Source organism: Ranitomeya variabilis, chromosome 3 (genome assembly GCF_051348905.1).
Source record: "Ranitomeya variabilis isolate aRanVar5 chromosome 3, aRanVar5.hap1, whole genome shotgun sequence".
NCBI lineage: Eukaryota > Metazoa > Chordata > Amphibia > Anura > Dendrobatidae > Ranitomeya > Ranitomeya variabilis.
Genome location: NC_135234.1, coordinates 764,003,624 through 764,024,673, shown reverse-complemented (window position 1 = coordinate 764,024,673; position 21,050 = coordinate 764,003,624). Strand labels below are relative to the sequence as shown.

Here is a 21,050-nt window from a genome sequence, read left to right as displayed (position 1 = left end):
GTACAAGAATATAACTACTATAATACTGCTCCTATATACAAGAATATAACTACTATAATACTGCTCCTATGTACAAGAATATAACTACTATAATACTGCCCCTATGTACAAGAATATAACTACTATAATACTGCCCCTATGTACAAGAATATAACTACTATAATACTGCTCCTATGTACAAGAATATAACTACTATAATACTGCCCCTATGTACAAGAATATAACTACTATAATACTGCTCCTATGTACAAGAGTATAACTACTATAATACTGCTCCTATGTGCAAGAATATAACTACTATAATACTGCTCCTATGTACAAGAATATAACTACTATAATACTGCCCCTATGTAGAAGAATATAACTACTATAATACTGCCCCTATGTACAAGAATATAACTACTATAATACTGCCCCCTATGTACAAGAATATAACTACTAGAATACTGCCCCTATGTACAAGAATATAACTACTATAATACTGCCCCCTATGTACAAGAATATAACTACTATAATACTGCCCCCTATGTACAAGAATATAACTACTATAATACTGCCCCCTATGTACAAGAATATAACTACTATAATACTGCTCCTATGTACAAGAATATAATTACTATAATACTGCTCCTATGTACAAGAATATAACTACTATAATACTGCCCCTATGTACAAGAATATAACTACTATAATACTGCTCCTATGTACAAGAATATAACTACTATAATACTGCTCCTATGTACAAGAATATAATTACTATAATACTGCCCCCTATGTACAAGAATATAATTACTATAATACTGCTCCTATGTACAAGAATATAACTACTATAATACTGCCCCTATGTACAAGAATATAACTACTATAATACTGCTCCTACGTACAAGAATATAACTACTATAATACTGCTCCTACGTACAAGAATATAACTACTATAATACTGCTCCTACGTACAAGAATATAACTACTATAATACTGCCCCCTATGTACAAGAATATAACTACTATAATACTGCTCCTATGTACAAGAATATAACTACTATAATACTGCCCCTATGTACAAGAATATAACTACTATAATACTGCTCCTATGTACAAGAATATAACTACTATAATACTGCTCCTATGTACAAGAATATAACTACTATAATACTGCTCCTATGTACAAGAATATAACTACTATAATACTGCCCCTATGTAGAAGAATATAACTACTATAATACTGCCCCTATGTACAAGAATATAACTACTATAATACTGCTCCTATGTACAAGAATATAACTACTATAATACTGCTCCTATGTACAAGAATATAATTACTATAATACTGCCCCCTATGTACAAGAATATAATTACTATAATACTGCTCCTATGTACAAGAATATAACTACTATAATACTGCCCCTATGTACAAGAATATAACTACTATAATACTGCCCCTATGTACAAGAATATAACTACTATAATACTGCTCCTACGTACAAGAATATAACTACTATAATACTGCTCCTACGTACAAGAATATAACTACTATAATACTGCCCCTACGGCCAGTTTCACACGTCAGTGGCTCCGGTACGTGTGGTGACAGTTTCCTCACGTACCGGAGACTGACTCACGTAGACAGTGACACATTAAAATCAATGTGTCTCTGCACATGTCAGCGTGTTTTCACGGACCATGTGTCCGTTTGAAAAACACGGAGTCATGTCAGTGTTCGTGGGAGCGAACGTATGACACAGACCCATTAAAGTCAATGGGTCCGTGTGGTGCTGAAGCCGCCATTCATTTCTTCTCTCCAGCAGCGTTCGCTGGAGAGAAGGAATGAAAAATCATTTTTTTTTTTTTTTTTTTTTTAAATAAAGAACCCTGTAACCAACCCCCTCCCACCCCCTGTGCGCCCGCCCGCTGGAAATAAAATACTCACCCGGCTCCCTCGATGCTTCCTCTCAGCGCCGCAGCTTGTCCTGTATGAGCGGTGCCGCTCATTACAGTGATGAATATGCGGCTCCACCTCCCATAGGGGTTCACATACCCTGGTGATTTTGGCCTGATAACATGCACAGAAGTTGACACAAATGGGTGTGAATGGCTACTATAGGTAACATCCTCACCTGTGACCTGTTTGCTTGTAATCAGTGTGTGCATAAAAGCTGAGTGAGTTTCTGGGATCCAGACAGACTCTTGCATCTTTCATCCAGCCACTGATGTTTCTGGATTGTGAGTCATGGGGAAAGGAAAAGAATTATCAACGTATCTATGGGAAAAGGTAGATGAACTGTATAAAACAGGAAAGGGATACAAAAAGATATCCAAGGAATTGATAACGGCAGTCAGAAGCGTTCACACTGTGATTAAGAAATGGAAAATCAGGGGCTCTGTAAGAACAAAACCACGGTCAGGTAGACCAACAAAAATGTCGTCCACAACTGCCAGGAAAATCATTCAGGATGCAAAGAAAAACCCACAAATAACATCAGCTGAAATACAGGACTCTGAAAACTAGCGGTGTGGCTGTTTCAAGATGCACAATAAGGAGGCGCTTGATGAAAAATGGGCTGCATGGTCGAGTCGCCAGAAGAAAGCCATTACTGCACAAATGCCACAAAGTATCTCACCTAAAATACAGAAAACAGCACAGAGACAAGCCTCATAACTTCTGGAACAAGGTAATTTGGAGTGATGAGACCAAAATTGGTCAAAGTTGAAGGAAAGATGAATGCAGCACGTTACCAGCAAATACTGGAGGCAAATTTGCAATCATCAGCCTGGAAGCTGCACATGGGACGTACTTGGACGTTCCAACATTACAACTATCCAAAACACAAGGCCAAGTCGAACTGTCATTGGCTACAGCAGAACAAAGTGAAGGTTCTGGAGTGTCCATCTCAGTCTCCTGACCTCAATATCATTGAGCCACTCTGGGGAGATCTCAAGCGCGCAGTTCATGCTAGACAGCCCAGGAATTTACAGGAACTGGAGGCTTTTTGCCAAGAAGAGAGGGCAGCTTTACCATCTGAGAAAATAAAGAACCTCATCCACAACTACCACAAAAGACTTCAAGCTGTCATTGATGTTAGAGGGGGCAATACACGGCATTAAGAAATGGGGTATGTAAACTTTTGATCAGGGTCATTTGGATGTTTTGGGTTGTCATTATGAGTTAAAAAGAGAAAACACAGTAGTCTGACAATAAATGGCTTCACCCAACCACTAACCATGAGTGGAGGAAAAGTTTGGGTGTTATCATTCATATTCTCTGAAAAAGGCCAAGAAAGCAAAAATTCTGCCGGGGTATGTAAACTTTTGAGCACAACTACCGTATTTTCCGGCGTACAAGACGACTTTTTAACCCCTGAAAATCTTCTTAAAAGTCGGGGGTCGTCTTGTACGCCGGGAATCGCCTTGTACGCCGGGTGTATATGGTGGGTGGGGGGGGAGTGGTCCTGATGACGACGAGGGGGCTTCTCACAGGAAAGTGAGTATCCCCCATTACCTTATCATAGCGCTGCAGCGTGGGGTCTCTGTGCTGGGAGCGGCGGCTGCTGTGCTGTGCTGTGGCGGCTCCTCTTCTGCAGTGTGGGGCCTCTGGTGCTGTGGGGCGGTGGCGGCGGCGGCATATCTTCATGCAGTCGGGGCTCCTCCGGCATCTCAGCCTGGAAGCCCCGCCGGCAACTCCATCGGTGTAATGCGCTGGCCTCCGGGAAAATGGCCGCTGCTTAGATTCAGATCTCGTGTCCCGAGATTTCGGGACGAGATCTGAATCTGAGCATGCGCAGCCCCCAGCGGCCAGGCCACCGCATCGCACCTATTGAGCTGCCTCCGGGAAAATGGCCGCTGCTCAGATTCAGATCTCGTCTCCCGAGATCTCGGGACGAGATCTGAATCTGAGCAGCGGCCATTTTCCCGGAGGCCACCTGACCGCATTGTACCGATGGAGTTGCCGGCGGGGCTTCCAGTCTTTGAGATGCCGGAGGAGCCCCGACTGCATGAAGATACGCCGCCGCCACCGCCCCACAGCACCAGAGGCCCCACACTGCAGAAGAGGAGCCGCCACACCACAGCACAGCAGCCGCCGCTCCCAGCACAGAGACCCCACGCTGCAGCGCTATGATAAGGTAATGGGGGATACTCACTTTCCTGTGAGACGCCCCCTCGTCCTCATCAGGATCACTCCCCCCCCCCCCCCCAAAGGCACATATTCACCGGCCCTATAAGACGACATACGGTGTATAAGAAGACCCCCGACTTTTAAGAAGATTTTATATTTTAACTGGTAAAGTTGGGGGGTCGTCTTATACGCCCAGTCGTCTTATACGCCGGAAAATACGGTATATATACAAGAATATAAAATACTGCTCCTATGTAAAGACCCTATTGATTAAAATCAAAGCCCGAAATGTACATGGTTCACCATAAACTGAAAATAATTACCGTAAGTGTACTTGTCATTAGTAGCGAATTATCTTGTCGATAAATCTATGGCGTTCCTGTCCTCGACTTCATTAGGCTTTGTAGTCATTAGGAGTAATGTTGGTGTAAATCTGCTAGAATTCATGGTCACAGAAGAAAGACTCGTGCTGATTGATCTTATAGAAAATAAGTCACAGATCAACTTCTGGTTATTTATTTTTTTTCATCCTTAAAGCGCCCCTGTCCGCAGGACTGTGCTCAGTGACTACACACTGTCAGGTCGGCGCTGTTATACTGATTACACTGATACCTGGTGATGAAATCCGGCTTGTGGTTCTTGTTTAATCTTTATTTTCAGTTTTGAATTAATGATCTGCTCGTGCTCCGGGGCGGCCTGCGGGGGTCTTCATATATAATATATAATTTTCTCTTGGAAAGTAGAACTGTCCTTTGCCCTAGAATCTTGCATTCTCTGATGGTGTCGTCATTCTCTCCATCCTAGTGGGTGGCTGGTGGGCAGATGGCGTTACATATGGGGAGTTTATTGCGTATTCTTTACATGTAACTGGTTTCCAGAAGGAACTAACAGCTTCTCCCACTCACTGACTGTCGATGCTTAAGCCATTACTATGGGGACCTGAGGTTTTCGGGTCATGAAGATAGAAGTGAGTGAGAAAGTAGCGAACTTCTCCTGCAGTCAATGGAAATAAGAACTTGGGATTTTGAACAAAATTATTATTTTTTTAAATTATGATATTCGCTCCAATCAGTGTTAAAGCCCAACTCATTATAATTCGGATCTGTGTATATATTAATATTATTACTAGAAAATAATATCGATTGATCAGTTATGACAAAGTGTGGGCACCCTTGAAATTGTTCTGAAAAATTATATTTCTCAAAAACAATGGTTGCGATTACACAATTTATTTCCTTTAGTGTTTTTTTGTGTTTTTTCCAATACAGAGAGAGAAAAAGACCAATTGGACATAATGTCACACATAACCCCAAAAATGGCCGGACAGAATTGTTGGCACCCTCAACCTAATATATGGTTGCACCTTTTGGAATAAATACCTGCAATCCATTGCTTCCTTTAACCATCCACAAGCTTTTTGTACCTCTCAGCGGGAAATTTGGAGAACTCTTTTATATTACAATCTGCTCCCGGTCTCATATTTCACCTCCCAATAGAAATTGCAAGATCTCTCCACAGGTGATCAGTGGGATTTAGATCCGGACTCATTGCTGCCACTTCAGAACTCTCAAGCGCTTTGTTTCCATCCATTTCTGGGGGCTTCTTGAAGTATGTTTGGGGTCATTGTCCTGCGGGAAGACCCATGACCTAGGAAACAAACCCAGGTTTATGACACTGGGCACTACATTGTGACCCAAAATCCTTGGGTAGTCTTCAAATTTCATGATGCCTTGCACACAGTTACCCAGTGCCAAAGGGTCCAAAACAACCCCAAAACATCTTTGACCTTCCACCATATTTGACTGTAGGTATGGTGTTCTTTTCTTTGTAGGCCTCATTTCATTTTCAATAAACAGTAGAATGATGCACATTACCAAAAGCTCTATCACAGTTTCATCCGTCCACAAGACACTTTCCTGGAAGGATTTTGGCTTACTCATGTACATTTTGGCAAACTTCAGTCTAGCTTTTTTTTGTCTCTGGATCTTCTGCCATTTAATTCACATGTAGATTGATAGATCACACTGACACTGATGTGCCCTGAGGCTGCAGGACAGCTTGAATTTCTTTGGACCTTGATTGGGATTGCTTATCCGCCATCCAGACTATCCTGCGTTCCAACCTTCCATTAATGTTTCTCTGTCGTCCACGTCCAGAGAGATTATTTACAGTGCCACGGGTTGTTAACATCTTGATTATGTTGCATACTGTGGACAAAGTAACATCAGGATCTCTGGAGGTGGACTTGTAACCTTGAGATTGTTAATATTGATCAACAGTTTTGGTTCTCAAGTCCTCAGACAGTTCTCTTCTCCTCTTCCCGTTCTCCATGCTTAGTGCGGCACACACAGACACACAATGCAAAGATTGAGTCAACTTCTCCCCTTTTTATTTGCATTCAGGTGTGATTTTCCTATTACCCACACCAGTTACTTGCCACAGGTGAGTGTGAGCGAGCATCACATGATTGAAACAAAGTTGTTAACCCACAACTGTTGAAAAGTAGCAAATAATTTTGTCCTGACCATTTTGGGGGTTTGTGTGAAAATATATGTATCAGTCTAGTTTTTTGTTATTTATGAACAGTTTGCCTGCATTTGTGCCCCATTCTCCTTTTTTAATATTTTTTTTAAGTTTAATTTCTTTGTATTTGCTTCCTTTTTTTTTTTTGCTGTTTCTTTTTAATGCTCACTTTTGTGGCCATGATTTGGGATTTGCAAATGATTTCGGCTGATTTCATCAATTATGATTTTTCCAAACAAACGGCGTTGTTCAAAATTTCTCCGGCCCCCTCGTGGAGTGTTGTTGTTTTGTTTTTGTTTATTTCTTTTAAGTAAACTTGAAACTTTCTGCTCAAATGTTACTAAATTTTATAGGAACATATGACTTGTTACTCTAAAAATCTGGAAAACGTTGCAGACGAAAAATAAAAAGCATTTTTTGATTTTGCACAAAATTCATGAACTGCGTTTGTCCTTTTTGAAAAATGTTGCACATATAATGTAAATGAAGCAAAAAACAAAACTAAAAAAAAGCAAAAAAACTCTTAAATGATCTCTAAAAAATGAACCTCCTCTTGATGCTGAGATCTGATTGATGGGTTCAGATCCAGTAACGAGATAAGAATTTCCCGACTCCTCCATCCGTCTTGTCTGGAGTGTCGCCGCTCATCGATCTGTTACCGGTTGTGGCCCCCGATTTCCTGCCGCTTCTCACATTTGTGATCTGGTTCCTTGGTATTTATAAAGGTTGGCGTTGTGAATGATGATGGCCTCCCAGAGAGGAATTGTCATATGGTCTGGATAATGTCACCATGCCGCTCCTTAAAGGGAAATGTCCCCTTAATGTATCTAATGTAACAGAAGTTAGTGACGAGCCTAAACCCCTGGTAGGGAGTGATGTGGCTTTTATATATTATGTCCACATAGTAAAATGCCTGCGTTCTTGTAAGAGGGGCGATCCTCTGCAGAAACTCACTTAGGAAGAGCAGCTCTGCAGCACAAACTGCTGCCTAAGTTAAATGATTACGTTGTAGCCATGTCTGCCATTATAGTTTGTATACATTGACCCAGTTAGAATCTGAAAATTATACTTCAGTTTTGTTATTGTTTAATAGTCATGTGACCCTCCTCCTATTTTCTTGTTCTCCGTTGTCAGGAGGAGCACGCCCCGATGGACATTTAGTAGCCATCTGCTGAATAGCTGGAGAGAGTATGGTAAAGCACCAACCGCTACAGTACTATGAGCCGCAGTTATGTTTGTCATGCCTGACCGGAATTTACGGTTGCCGATGGAAACGGTATCAGCGGTCACATGATGACACTACAAAGGTAAGAATAATTTATATAACGCTTTATTATAGTGACCTGTTTGATTTTGTTTACTTACTCCAAAGTCTGAAATGAAGAGAATTTCTCCTTTTTATTATCTAGAATTCTGTCTATCTGTAGCCACCACTAGGGGGAGCTCCCTGTATACAGAGATACACAAGATCCTGTCTGCAGCCACCACTAGGGGGAGCTCCCTGTACACAGAGATACACAAGCTCCTGTCTGCAGCCACCACTAGGAGGAGCTCCCTGTATACAGAGGTACATGATAAGATCCTGTCTGCAGCCACCACTAGGGGGAGCTCCCTGTACACAGAGATACACAAGATCCTGTCTGCAGCCACCACTAGGGGAGCTCCCTTTATACAGAGATACACAAGCTCCTGTCTGCAGCCACCACTAGGAGGAGCTCCCTGTACACAGAGATACACAAGATCCTGTCTGCAGCCACCACTAGGGGGAGCTCCCTGTACACAGAGATACACAAGCTCCTGTCTGCAGCCACCACTAGGAGGAGCTCCCTGTATACAGAGGTACATGATAAGATCCTGTCAGCAGTCACCACTAGGGGGAGCTCCCTGTATACAAAGATGCATAAGATCCTGTCTGTAGCCATCACTAGGGGGAGCTCCATGTATACAGAGATACATGATAAGATCCTGTCTGCAGCCACCACTAGGGGGAGCTCCCTGTATACAGAGAATACATGATAAGATCCTGTCTGCAGCCACCACTAGGGGGACCTCCCTGTATACAGAGATACATGATAAGATCCTGTCTGCATCCACCACTAGGGGGAGCTCCCTGTATACACAGATACATGATAAGATTCTGTCTGCAGCCACCACTAGGGGGAGCTCCCTGTATACAGAGAATACATGATAAGATCCTGTCTGCAGCCACCACTAGGGGGAGCTCCCTGTATACAGAGATACACAAGATCCTGTCTGCAGCCACCACTAGGGGGAGCTCCCTGTATACAGAGAATACATAAGATCCTGTCTGCAGCCACCACTAGGGGGAGCTCCCTGTATACAGAGATACATAAGATCCTGTCTGTAGCCATCACTAGGGGGAGCTCCATGTATACAGAGATACATGATAAGATCCTGTCTGCATCCACCACTAGGGGGAGCTCCCTGTATACAGAGATACATGATAAGATCCTGTCTGCATCCACCACTAGGGGGAGCTCCCTGTATACAGAGATACATGATAAGGTCCTGTCTGCAGTCACCACTAGGGGGAGCTCCCTGTATACAGAGATACATGATAAGATCCTGTCTGCAGCCACCACTAGGGGGAGCTCCCTGTATACAGAGATACATGATAAGATCCTGTCTGCAGCCACCACTAGGGGGAGCTCCCTGTATACAGAGATACACAAGATCCTGTCTGCAGCCACCACTAGGGGGAGCTCCCTGTATACAGAGAATACATAAGATCCTGTCTGCAGCCACCACTAGGGGGAGCTCCCTGTATACAGAGATACATAAGATTCTGTCTGCAGCCACCACTAGGGGGAGCTCCCTGTATACAGAGAATACATGATAAGATCCTGTCTGCAGCCACCACTAGGGGGAGCTCCCTGTATACAGAGATACATGATAAGATCCTGTCTGCATCCACCACTAGGGGGAGCTCCCTGGATACAGAGATACATGATAAGATCCTGTCTGCAGTCACCACTTGGGGGAGCTCCATATATACAGAGATACATGATAAGATTCTGTCTGCAGCCACCACTAGGGGGAGCTCCCTGTATACATGATACATAATAAGATCCTGTCTGCATCCACCACTAGGGGGAGCTCCCTGTATACAGAGATACATAAGATCCTGTCTGCAGTCACCACTAGGGGGAGCTCCCTGTATACAGAGATACATGATAAAATCCTGTCTGCAGCCACCACTAGGGGGAGCTCCCTGTATACAGAGATACATGATAAGATCCTGTCTGCAGCCACCACTTGGGGGAGCTCCCTGTATACAGAGATACATGATAAGATCCTGTCTGCAGCCACCACTAGGGGGAGCTCCCTGTATACAGAGATACATGATAAGATCCTGTCTGCAGCCACCACTAGGGGGAGCTCCCTGTATACAGAGATACATAAGATCCTGTCTGCATCCACCACTAGGGGGAGCTCCCTGTATACAGAGATACATGATAAAATCCTGTCTGCAGCCACCACTAGGGGGAGCTCCCTGTATACAGAGATACATGATAAGGTCCTGTCTGCAGTCACCACTAGGGGGAGCTCCCTGTATACAGAGATACATGATAAGATCCTGTCTGCAGCCACCACTAGGGGGAGCTCCCTGTATACAGAGAATACATAAGATCCTGTCTGCAGCCACCACTAGGGGGAGCTCCCTGTATACAGAGATACATAAGATCCTGTCTGTAGCCATCACTAGGGGGAGCTCCATGTATACAGAGATACATGATAAGATCCTGTCTGCATCCACCACTAGGGGGAGCTCCCTGTATACAGAGAATACATGATAAGATCCTGTCTGCAGCCACCACTAGGGGGAGCTCCCTGTATACAGAGATACATGATAAGATCCTGTCTGCATCCACCACTAGGGGGAGCTCCCTGTATACAGAGATACATGATAAGGTCCTGTCTGCAGTCACCACTAGGGGGAGCTCCCTGTATACAGAGATACATGATAAGATCCTGTCTGCAGCCACCACTAGGGGGAGCTCCCTGTATACAGAGATACATGATAAGATTCTGTCTGCAGTCACCACTAGGGGGAGCTCCCTGTATACAGAGATACATGATAAGATCCTGTCTGTAGCCACCACTAGGGGGAGCTCCCTGTATACAGAGATACACAAGATCCTGTCTGCAGCCACCACTAGGGGGAGCTCCCTGTACACAGAGATACACAAGCTCCTGTCTGCAGCCACCACTAGGAGGAGCTCCCTGTATACAGAGGTACATGATAAGATCCTGTCTGCAGCCACCACTAGGGGGAGCTCCCTGTACACAGAGATACACAAGATCCTGTCTGCAGCCACCACTAGGGGAGCTCCCTGTATACAGAGATACATAAGATCCTGTCTGTAGCCATCACTAGGGGGAGCTCCATGTATACAGAGATACACAAGCTCCTGTCTGCAGCCACCACTAGGAGGAGCTCCCTGTACACAGAGATACACAAGATCCTGTCTGCAGCCACCACTAGTGGGAGCTCCCTGTACACAGAGATACACAAGCTCCTGTCTGCAGCCACCACTAGGAGGAGCTCCCTGTATACAGAGGTACATGATAAGATCCTGTCTGCAGTCACCACAAGGGGGAGCTCCCTGTATACAAAGATGCATAAGATCCTGTCTGTAGCCACCACTAGGGGAGCTCCCTGTATACAGAGATACATAAGATCCTGTCTGTAGCCATCACTAGGGGGAGCTCCATGTATACAGAGATACATGATAAGATCCTGTCTGCAGCCACCACTAGGGGGAGCTCCCTGTATACAGAGATACATGATAAGATCCTGTCTGCAGCCACCACTAGGGGGAGCTCCCTGTACACAGAGATACACAAGATCCTGTCTGCAGCCACCACTAGGGGGAGCTCCCTGTATACAGAGATACATGATAAGATCCTGTCTGCAGCCACCACTAGGGGGAGCTCCCTGTACACAGAGATACACAAGATCCTGTCTGCAGCCACCACTAGGGGGAGCTCCCTGTACACAGAGATACACAAGATCCTGTCTGCAGCCACCACTAGGGGGAGCTCCCTGTATACAGAGATACATGATAAGATCCTGTCTGCAGTCACCACTAGGGGGAGCTCCCTGTATACAAAGATGCATAAGATCCTGTCTGTAGCCATCACTAGGGGGAGCTCCATGTATACAGAGATACATGATAAGATCCTGTCTGCATCCACCACTAGGGGGAGCTCCCTGTATACAGAGATACATGATAAGGTCCTGTCTGCAGTCACCACTAGGGGGAGCTCCCTGTATACAGAGATACATGATAAGATCCTGTCTGCAGCCACCACTAGGGGGAGCTCCCTGTATACAGAGATACATGATAAGATTCTGTCTGCAGTCACCACTAGGGGGAGCTCCCTGTATACAGAGATACATGATAAGATCCTGTCTGCAGTCACCATTAGGGGGAGCTCCCTGTATACAGAGATACACAAGATCCTGTCTGCAGCCACCACTAGGGGGAGCTCCCTGTATACAGAGAATACATAAGATCCTGTCTGCAGCCACCACTAGGGGGAGCTCCCTGTATACAGAGATACATAAGATCCTGTCTGTAGCCATCACTAGGGGGAGCTCCATGTATACAGAGATACATGATAAGATCCTGTCTGCAGCCACCACTAGGGGGAGCTCCCTGTATACAGAGAATACATAAGATCCTGTCTGCAGCCACCACTAGGGGGAGCTCCCTGGATACAGAGATACATGATAAGATTCTGTCTGCAGCCACCACTAGGGGGAGCTCCCTGTATACATGATACATAATAAGATCCTGTCTGCAGCCACCACTAGGGGGAGCTCACTGTATACAGAGATACATGATAAGATCCTGTCTGCAGCCACCACTAGGGGGAGCTCCCTGTATACAGAGATACATGATAAGATCCTGTCTGCAGCCACCACTAGGAGGAGCTCCCTGTATACAGAGGTACATGATAAGATCCTGTCTGCAGTCACCACTAGGGGGAGCTCCCTGTATACAAAGATGCATAAGATCCTGTCTGTAGCCACCACTAGGGGAGCTCCCTGTATACAGAGATACATAAGATCCTGTCTGTAGCCATCACTAGGGGGAGCTCCATGTATACAGAGATACATGATAAGATCCTGTCTGCATCCACCACTAGGGGGAGCTCCCTGTATACAGAGAATACATGATAAGATCCTGTCTGCAGCCACCACTAGGGGGAGCTCCCTGTATACAGAGATACATGATAAGATCCTGTCTGCAGCCACCACTAGGGGGAGCTCCCTGTACACAGAGATACACAAGATCCTGTCTGCAGCCACCACTAGGGGGAGCTCCCTGTACACAGAGATACACAAGATCCTGTCTGCAGCCACCACTAGGGGGAGCTCCCTGTATACAGAGATACATGATAAGATCCTGTCTGCAGTCACCACTAGGGGGAGCTCCCTGTATACAAAGATGCATAAGATCCTGTCTGTAGTCATCACTAGGGGGAGCTCCATGTATACAGAGATACATGATAAGATCCTGTCTGCAGCCACCACTAGGGGGAGCTCCCTGTATACAGAGATACATGATAAGATTCTGTCTGCAGTCACCACTAGGGGGAGCTCCCTGTATACAGAGATACATGATAAGATCCTGTCTGCAGCCACCACTAGGGGGAGCTCCCTGTATACAGAGATACATGATAAGATCCTGTCTGCAGCCACCACTAGGGGGAGCTCCCTGTATACAGAGATACATGATAAGATCCTGTCTGCAGTCACCATTAGGGGGAGCTCCCTGTATACAGAGATACACAAGATCCTGTCTGCAGCCACCACTAGGGGGAGCTCCCTGTATACAGAGAATACATAAGATCCTGTCTGCAGCCACCACTAGGGGGAGCTCCCTGTATACAGAGATACATAAGATCCTGTCTGTAGCCATCACTAGGGGGAGCTCCATGTATACAGAGATACATGATAAGATCCTGTCTGCAGCCACCACTAGGGGGAGCTCCCTGTATACAGAGATACATGATAAGATCCTGTCTGCAGTCACCACTAGGGGGAGCTCCCTGTATACAAAGATGCATAAGATCCTGTCTGTAGTCATCACTAGGGGGAGCTCCATGTATACAGAGATACATGATAAGATCCTGTCTGCAGCCACCACTAGGGGGAGCTCCCTGTATACAGAGATACATGATAAGATTCTGTCTGCAGTCACCACTAGGGGGAGCTCCCTGTATACAGAGATACATGATAAGATCCTGTCTGCAGCCACCACTAGGGGGAGCTCCCTGTATACAGAGATACATGATAAGATCCTGTCTGCAGCCACCACTAGGGGGAGCTCCCTGTATACAGAGATACATGATAAGATCCTGTCTGCAGTCACCATTAGGGGGAGCTCCCTGTATACAGAGATACACAAGATCCTGTCTGCAGCCACCACTAGGGGGAGCTCCCTGTATACAGAGAATACATAAGATCCTGTCTGCAGCCACCACTAGGGGGAGCTCCCTGTATACAGAGATACATAAGATCCTGTCTGTAGCCATCACTAGGGGGAGCTCCATGTATACAGAGATACATGATAAGATCCTGTCTGCAGCCACCACTAGGGGGAGCTCCCTGTATACAGAGAATACATAAGATCCTGTCTGCAGCCACCACTAGGGGGAGCTCCCTGTATACAGAGATACATAAGATCCTGTCTGTAGCCATCACTAGGGGGAGCTCCATGTATACAGAGATACATGATAAGATCCTGTCTGCAGCCACCACTAGGGGGAGCTCCCTGTATACAGAGATACATGATAAGATCCTGTCTGCAGCCACCACTAGGGGGAGCTCCCTGTATACAGAGATACATGATAAGATCCTGTCTGCAGCCACCACTAGGGGGTGCTCCCTGTATACAGAGATACATGATAAGATCCTGTCTGCAGCCACCACTAGGGGGAGCTCCCTGTATACAGAGATACATGATAAGATCCTGTCTGCAGCCACCACTAGGGGGAGCTCCCTGTATACAGAGATACATGATAAGATCCTGTCTGCAGCCACCACTAGGGGGAGCTCCCTGTATACAGAGATACATGATAAGATCCTGTCTGCAGCCACCACTAGGGGGAGCTCCCTGTATACAGAGATACATGATAAGATCCTGTCTGCAGCCACCACTAGGGGGAGCTTTGTGTGTACAGATACATAAGATTGTGTGCAGCCACCACTTGGGGGAGCTCCCTGTATATTGTTACAGAGTGTGTATTGGATTTGCAGCTCGGTATCAGGATAATTAATCATAAACTGCTTTTGTGATGATAATCGGCAGAGTATTATATTTAGTTGACATTCACTTTATTATGTATAATCTGTTTTATAGGAAACCAGTTCTCCGGCCTCCTGAATTGTCGCCCTGCCTTGCTGTACACAGTGATATGTGAGCATTGCACAAGTTGCTCCGGCTGCCATTCAGGAGTCTGGGAAAGCTGGGTGTTGTGGGTGGGGGTGCATGGCATATATAGGTACAGCATATGGAAGCAGCCTCTGATTTGCCGCCTCGCTGCTCCCGGCTGTTCCTCCAGCTGCTCGCTCTGTAAATCTCCATCTTTGCGTCTTATTTATTCCGTTTTTTTCCCCTTCTGCTCTTTGGAATGATTTTATTGATTAGTTTCCTGCGCTGCTGTTCGCTCATTATCCTCCCGCCATTCTCTGCCCTGGCTACACAATAGAATAAATAATCCCTTTTCTGTCCGGATGCTTTTGTTATTTGTCTGACCCTGGAAAAGCTGGGTGACTATAACCATGACCAGCGCTGGTCACCAAATTTCCTGAACATTCCTAGCTGCAGTGTAAAGCATGGAGGAGAAAGCGCTGAAGCCTCTGAGAAAGAAACGTTGATGTTAGTCACCCATATACAATGCAGTGAGGTCGGCATCGCTGTACTCGCAATAATCCACCTCTAAGGGGTCTCCGATCTGTAACATCTCTACTTAGAAGGGTCTCTTGAGAATATGCAGGTGACCAAGTGTCCTGATCGGAGATCCAGCGATCATTTGTGATCTGTGGAGGAACCTGGCTTTGTGTTAGACCTCCCTGCAGTGCCTCCACTGGAGAAACAGGGTACTGCACCATCCTCATCACATAGGCACTCTGTGTAATGCAGGAACAGTCAGGACTGTGGACGGAGGCTACACGGGACGTGTCAGCCGGTAACGGGCTCAGCAGAGGTGACTACATACCGTGTGCTGATCCGCGTCACCCATCTTAGCTGAATTCTGTGATTTCGGTGCTCTCCAATAGCTGCGGACATATTCTGTTATTCATTACTGGCTCCTGACTAACCCGTCCACTCCGGCAATATACAACACTACTCAATACAGCAGTGTCCAGTGAGGACGGATATGGTCAACGTGATTATATTTTAAATCTTTTTATGTATTGAATTTCAACAATGGCTGCTATTAATAACAATGGCAAAAGTGTATACTTTACATGGCAGATATAAATTAAACTGATTATGCGTTACCTCCTGTATTATACCCCAGAGCTGCACTCACTATTCTGCTGGTGCAGTCACTGTGTACATACATTACATTACTGATCCTGAGTTACCTCCTGTATTATACCCCAGAGCTGCACTCACTATTCTGCTGGTGCAGTCACTGTGTACATACATTACATTACTGATCCTGAGTTACATCCTGTATTATACCCCAGAGCTGCACTCACTATTCTGCTGGTCCAGTCACTGTGTACATACATTACACTACTGATCCTGAGATACATCCTGTATTATACCCCAGAGCTACACTCACTATTCTGCTGGTGCAGTCACTGTGTACATACATTACATTACTGATCCTGAGTTACATCCTGTATTATACCCCAGAGCTGCACTCACTATTCTGCTGGTGCAGTCACTGTGTACATACATTACATTACTGATCCTGAGTTACATCCTGTATTATACTCCAGAGCTGCACTCACTATTCTGCTGGTGCAGTCACTGTGTACATACATTTCATTACTGATCCTGAGTTACATCCTGTATTATACCCCAGAGCTGCACTCACTATTCTGCTGGTGCAGTCACTGTGTACATACATTACTGATCCTGAGTTACATCCTGTATTATACCCCAGAGCTGCACTCAGTATTCTGCTGGTGCAGTCACTGTGTACATACATTACATTACTGATCCTGAGTTACATCCTGTATTATACCCCAGAGCTGCACTCACTATTCTGCTGGTGCAGTCACTGTGTACATACATTACATTACTGATGCTGGGTTACATCCTGTAGTTGCTGGACTGTTTTCTAAGGATAGTATACAGTAATTTTCCTCCTAATCTTACACTGCGCCCCTCCCACCATGATTCGCACTATGGCGTCCCTATCCGGTGCACTATCGTGCAGTGCTCCTCCGCCTCGTGTCCTGTTCCCTCCCGGTCTCCCGTATTCTCTGGGTTCTGATACAATCTCTGGTTCCTCCTGTGAGTGATATCTGAGAACATGTGATGTAACTCTTGCACTCTCCAGTGTCGGTGTGTCTCCAGGTCTCGTGTGCTCCGTCATGGCGGCTGATTTCTGTCCCTGCTCTGCAGTCCCATGTGACATCTGATCGTGTGGCACAGACGGGGCATCCGACCTTACAGGAAAACCCATCGGCTAATCATGGACGCGGCGTCCTCCGTAGTCCTTGTGCGCCATGGCACGCCGAGTACCGGGCACTGCACTTATTGGTGACACAAGGTTCACTTTTTAAACTCTACCATTGAATTATTGCAGTCCTACGTAAATCAAAATAATGATCACTGCGAGCTTTATCTGATAAACTGTGTAGTTGTTAGAGTTCAGCTATGAAGCCCCATCGCCTAAAGGAACGATGCAGATGACGCTGATGGACTGTTAATTTTAGTGCAGGAGATGGAAAAGTAAGAAAAAAACTCCAAATGTGATAAAATGCTGAAAAGAATTGCAACATTGTTTTGGGGATTTAGCAGTGCTGATTGTGCAGTAAAAATGACCTGGTTACACAACTGACCGGGTCCGTACCATCACAGCGATAACAAATACTTTTTGTAAAAGAAAATTCAGACATTGTGTAAAAAAAATAAATAAATAAAAAATATATATATATATATATATATATATATATATATATATATATATATATATATATATATATATATATATATATATATATATATATATATATATATATATATATATATATATATATATATATAATAAATATATATATATATTAAATATATATATATATATATATATATATATATATATATATATATAATTTTTTTTTTTTTTTCATTCTTGGGACTATAACTTTGATTATTTGCAGATTACTTTTTTTGAAGGAAGATTATTAGTGTCTATAATAATGTAGTGATTTTTTTTTTTTTTAATAATAAAAAGTTGCCAGCAGCAATTGGAGCTCGGCTCTGATCGCTGCTGTTATAGCTGATAGCCGACTTATAACACATGGCTGGGGTGTAAAGTTTCAGCTCTGATCCTGACCCACGACCATCGCTCGCTTTGTTTTTTTTCTCTAGGCCCCATATTCTTATTCCTTCCGTTTTCACTCTGCACATTGAGCGCTCACATACGCTTGCGCCTCCATCACTCTTCGGCTTGTGCTGTGTAAACCGGGGGCTGAGTCTCCTTTTTCCAGACTGCTGAGAGTAGTGAGCGTTCAGCTCCTCTCCTCCCTCTCGCAGAACAGGGCCCTCTACAGGTCACCGAGCATGCCCACTACGGTCTCCCATTTTCTGATACTCGCCCTCCGCTTGTCTATTCTTGTCCTGAATGAATTTCCGTTAGCCGGCGGTTTTCTGTATGTCTGTGGATTGGGCAGGAGGCTTCCAGCACTCCTCACTTGTTCTTATTAATCAGGTCTCCAGACATTGATGGCGAGCGCAGAACCTCCTCTATGTGCCGGATCCGGCTGCCAGTCAATGAATGCGCTCACAGGCGATCTGCTCTCCTGATTCCTAACCTTCCCCCAAGAGCTGACAGAGGTTGTCGGAAAATGACCTGGAGTTAAAATATTTCAAGAAATGTTTTCTGCAGTTTCCTTCTCATAACCGGCAAGTTTAAAATGACATGTAATGTCTCTACATAGAGTAGATAACTAGGATCCACCATTCACAATAGGTGATGTCACAGCTCACCTCCTCCTCCTCCTGTACAATGACTGATAACACCTCTATATACAGTAGATAACACAGGATCCACCATTCACAATAGGTGATGTCACAGCTCACCTCCTCCTCCTGTACAATGACTGATAACACCTCTATATACAGTAGATAACACAGGATCCACCATTCACAATAGGTGATGCCACAGCTCACCTCCTCCTCCTGTACAATGACTGATAACACCTCTATATACAGTAGATAACACAGGATCCACCATTCACAATAGGTGATGTCACAGCTCACCTCCTCCTCCTGTACAATGACCGATAACACCTCTATATACAGTAGATAACACAGGATCCACCATTCACAATAGGTGATGTCACAGCTCACCTCCTCCTCCTGTACAATGACCGATAACACCTCTATATACAGTAGATAACACAGGATCCACCATTCACAATAGGTGATGTCACAGCTCACCTCCTCCTCCTGTACAATGACTGATAACACCTCTATATACAGTAGATAACACAGGATCCACCATTCACAATAGGTGATGTCACGGCTCACCTCCTCCTCCTGTACAATGACCGATAACACCTCTATATACAGTAGATAACACAGGATCCACCATTCACAGTAGGTGATGTCACAGCTCACCTCCTCCTCCTGTACAATGACCGATAACACCTCTATATACAGTAGATAACACAGGATCCACCATTCACAGTAGGTGATGTCACAGCTCACCTCCTCCTCCTGTACAATGACTGATAACACCTCTATATACAGTAGATAACAGGATACACCATTCACAATAGGTGATGTCACAGCTCACCTCCTCCTCCTGTACAATGACTGATAACACCTCTATATACAGTAGATAACACAGGATCCACCATTCACAATAGGTGATGTCACAGCTCACCTCCTCCTCCTGTACAATGACTGATAACACCTCTATATACAGTAGATAACACAGGATCCACCATTCACAATAGGTGATGTCACAGCTCACCTCCTCCCCCTGTACAATGACTGATAGTGATAACACCTCTATATAATATTATTATTATTGTTATTTATTGTTATAGCACCATTTATTCCATGGCGCTTTATATGTGAGGAGGGGTATACATAATAAAAACAAGTACAATAATCTTAAACAATACAAGTCATAACTGGTACAGGAGGAGAGAGGACCCTGCCCGCGAGGGCTCACACTCTACAAGGGATGGGTGAGGATACAGGAGGAGAGAGGACCCTGCCCGCGAGGGCTCACACTCTACAAGGGATGGGTGAGGATACAGGAGGAGAGAGGACCCTGCCCGCGGGGGTCACAATCTACAAGGGATGGGTGAGGATACAGTAGGTGAGGATAGAGCTGGTCGTGCAGTGGTTTGTCCCAATCTGAGGTGTATCCTGCAGAGCCGCTGATCTCCTGTTGACTCTCGGGCCTCCGTGTCTCCGTATCGCTGTCGTGTTTCTCTGTACAGAGTTGGTCGAACAATCCAGTAGTTTTTCGTGTCTGGCGTTTTTAGCCTGTTTTATTAATTTTACAACAAATTCCCCCCACCCCCTTTTTTTAAAAATTTATTTATTTATTTTTTTTTAAACCTACATATGATCGTCTTTTTTTTTCTTTCATCTTCTCCATCGTGGGATTGTTTTGTCTTCGCCGATAATTGCAGTGGATTTCCACAGTTGAGGCTGTGCAGCGGTCAGAACCCCGTGTTGTGAGCGCAGCTCTGGAGGTGACTGATGACTGAGCATGAAATCTCTGGTTGTCGGGTCTGCGGGGGGACGGCTGCTGTATGATCTGCAGATAGATCTCGCTGATCGTTCATTTTACATCTTCCAGATCCAAGGCCGCCTGTAGAGGATGATGCATCTCACCGCGCAGGGTTTATTATATTACCCTCCCAATATTTGGCCTCGGAGCAGAGATTCGCTGCCCGCCTGCGGTTCCTGTGGAGCCTTCACCCTGCAGTCTTATAAATCACAGATGAGTGAGTAATGGAGCAGCGGCGTCCGCCCGCACCTCGTCCTGTGCGCTCCAACTGCAGCCAATATTCAGCCTTGTTGTAGTTAATGGGGTCGTCCTGGGTCTATCCGACACTACACCGCACTTCAGGTTTTCCCCCAGTTGTCAGAATTGCACATCCACAGCCAATGTTCCCTTTCATATTAATAGCCAAAAACTCCACCGTCTCCAGGAGTAAAAACCGTGCCTTA

General features: G+C 45.1%; 1 protein-coding gene across 6 annotated transcripts in view; it reads left to right on the top strand.

The window, feature by feature from the left end:
• Window positions 1-21,050, top strand: part of LOC143817384 (glycerophosphodiester phosphodiesterase domain-containing protein 5-like) — a 164,456-nt gene that overhangs the window by 49,727 nt on the left and 93,679 nt on the right. For all 6 annotated transcript variants that reach the window (XR_013224129.1, XM_077298769.1, XM_077298766.1 and 3 more), the window contains exon 2: window positions 7,768-7,940. Coding sequence is in view for 5 of the 6 variants with exons in the window: in XM_077298769.1 (XP_077154884.1) it covers window positions 7,824-7,940 (117 nt within the window). In the remaining variant the exon portion in view is untranslated. The remainder of the gene's footprint in view (window positions 1-7,767; window positions 7,941-21,050) is intronic.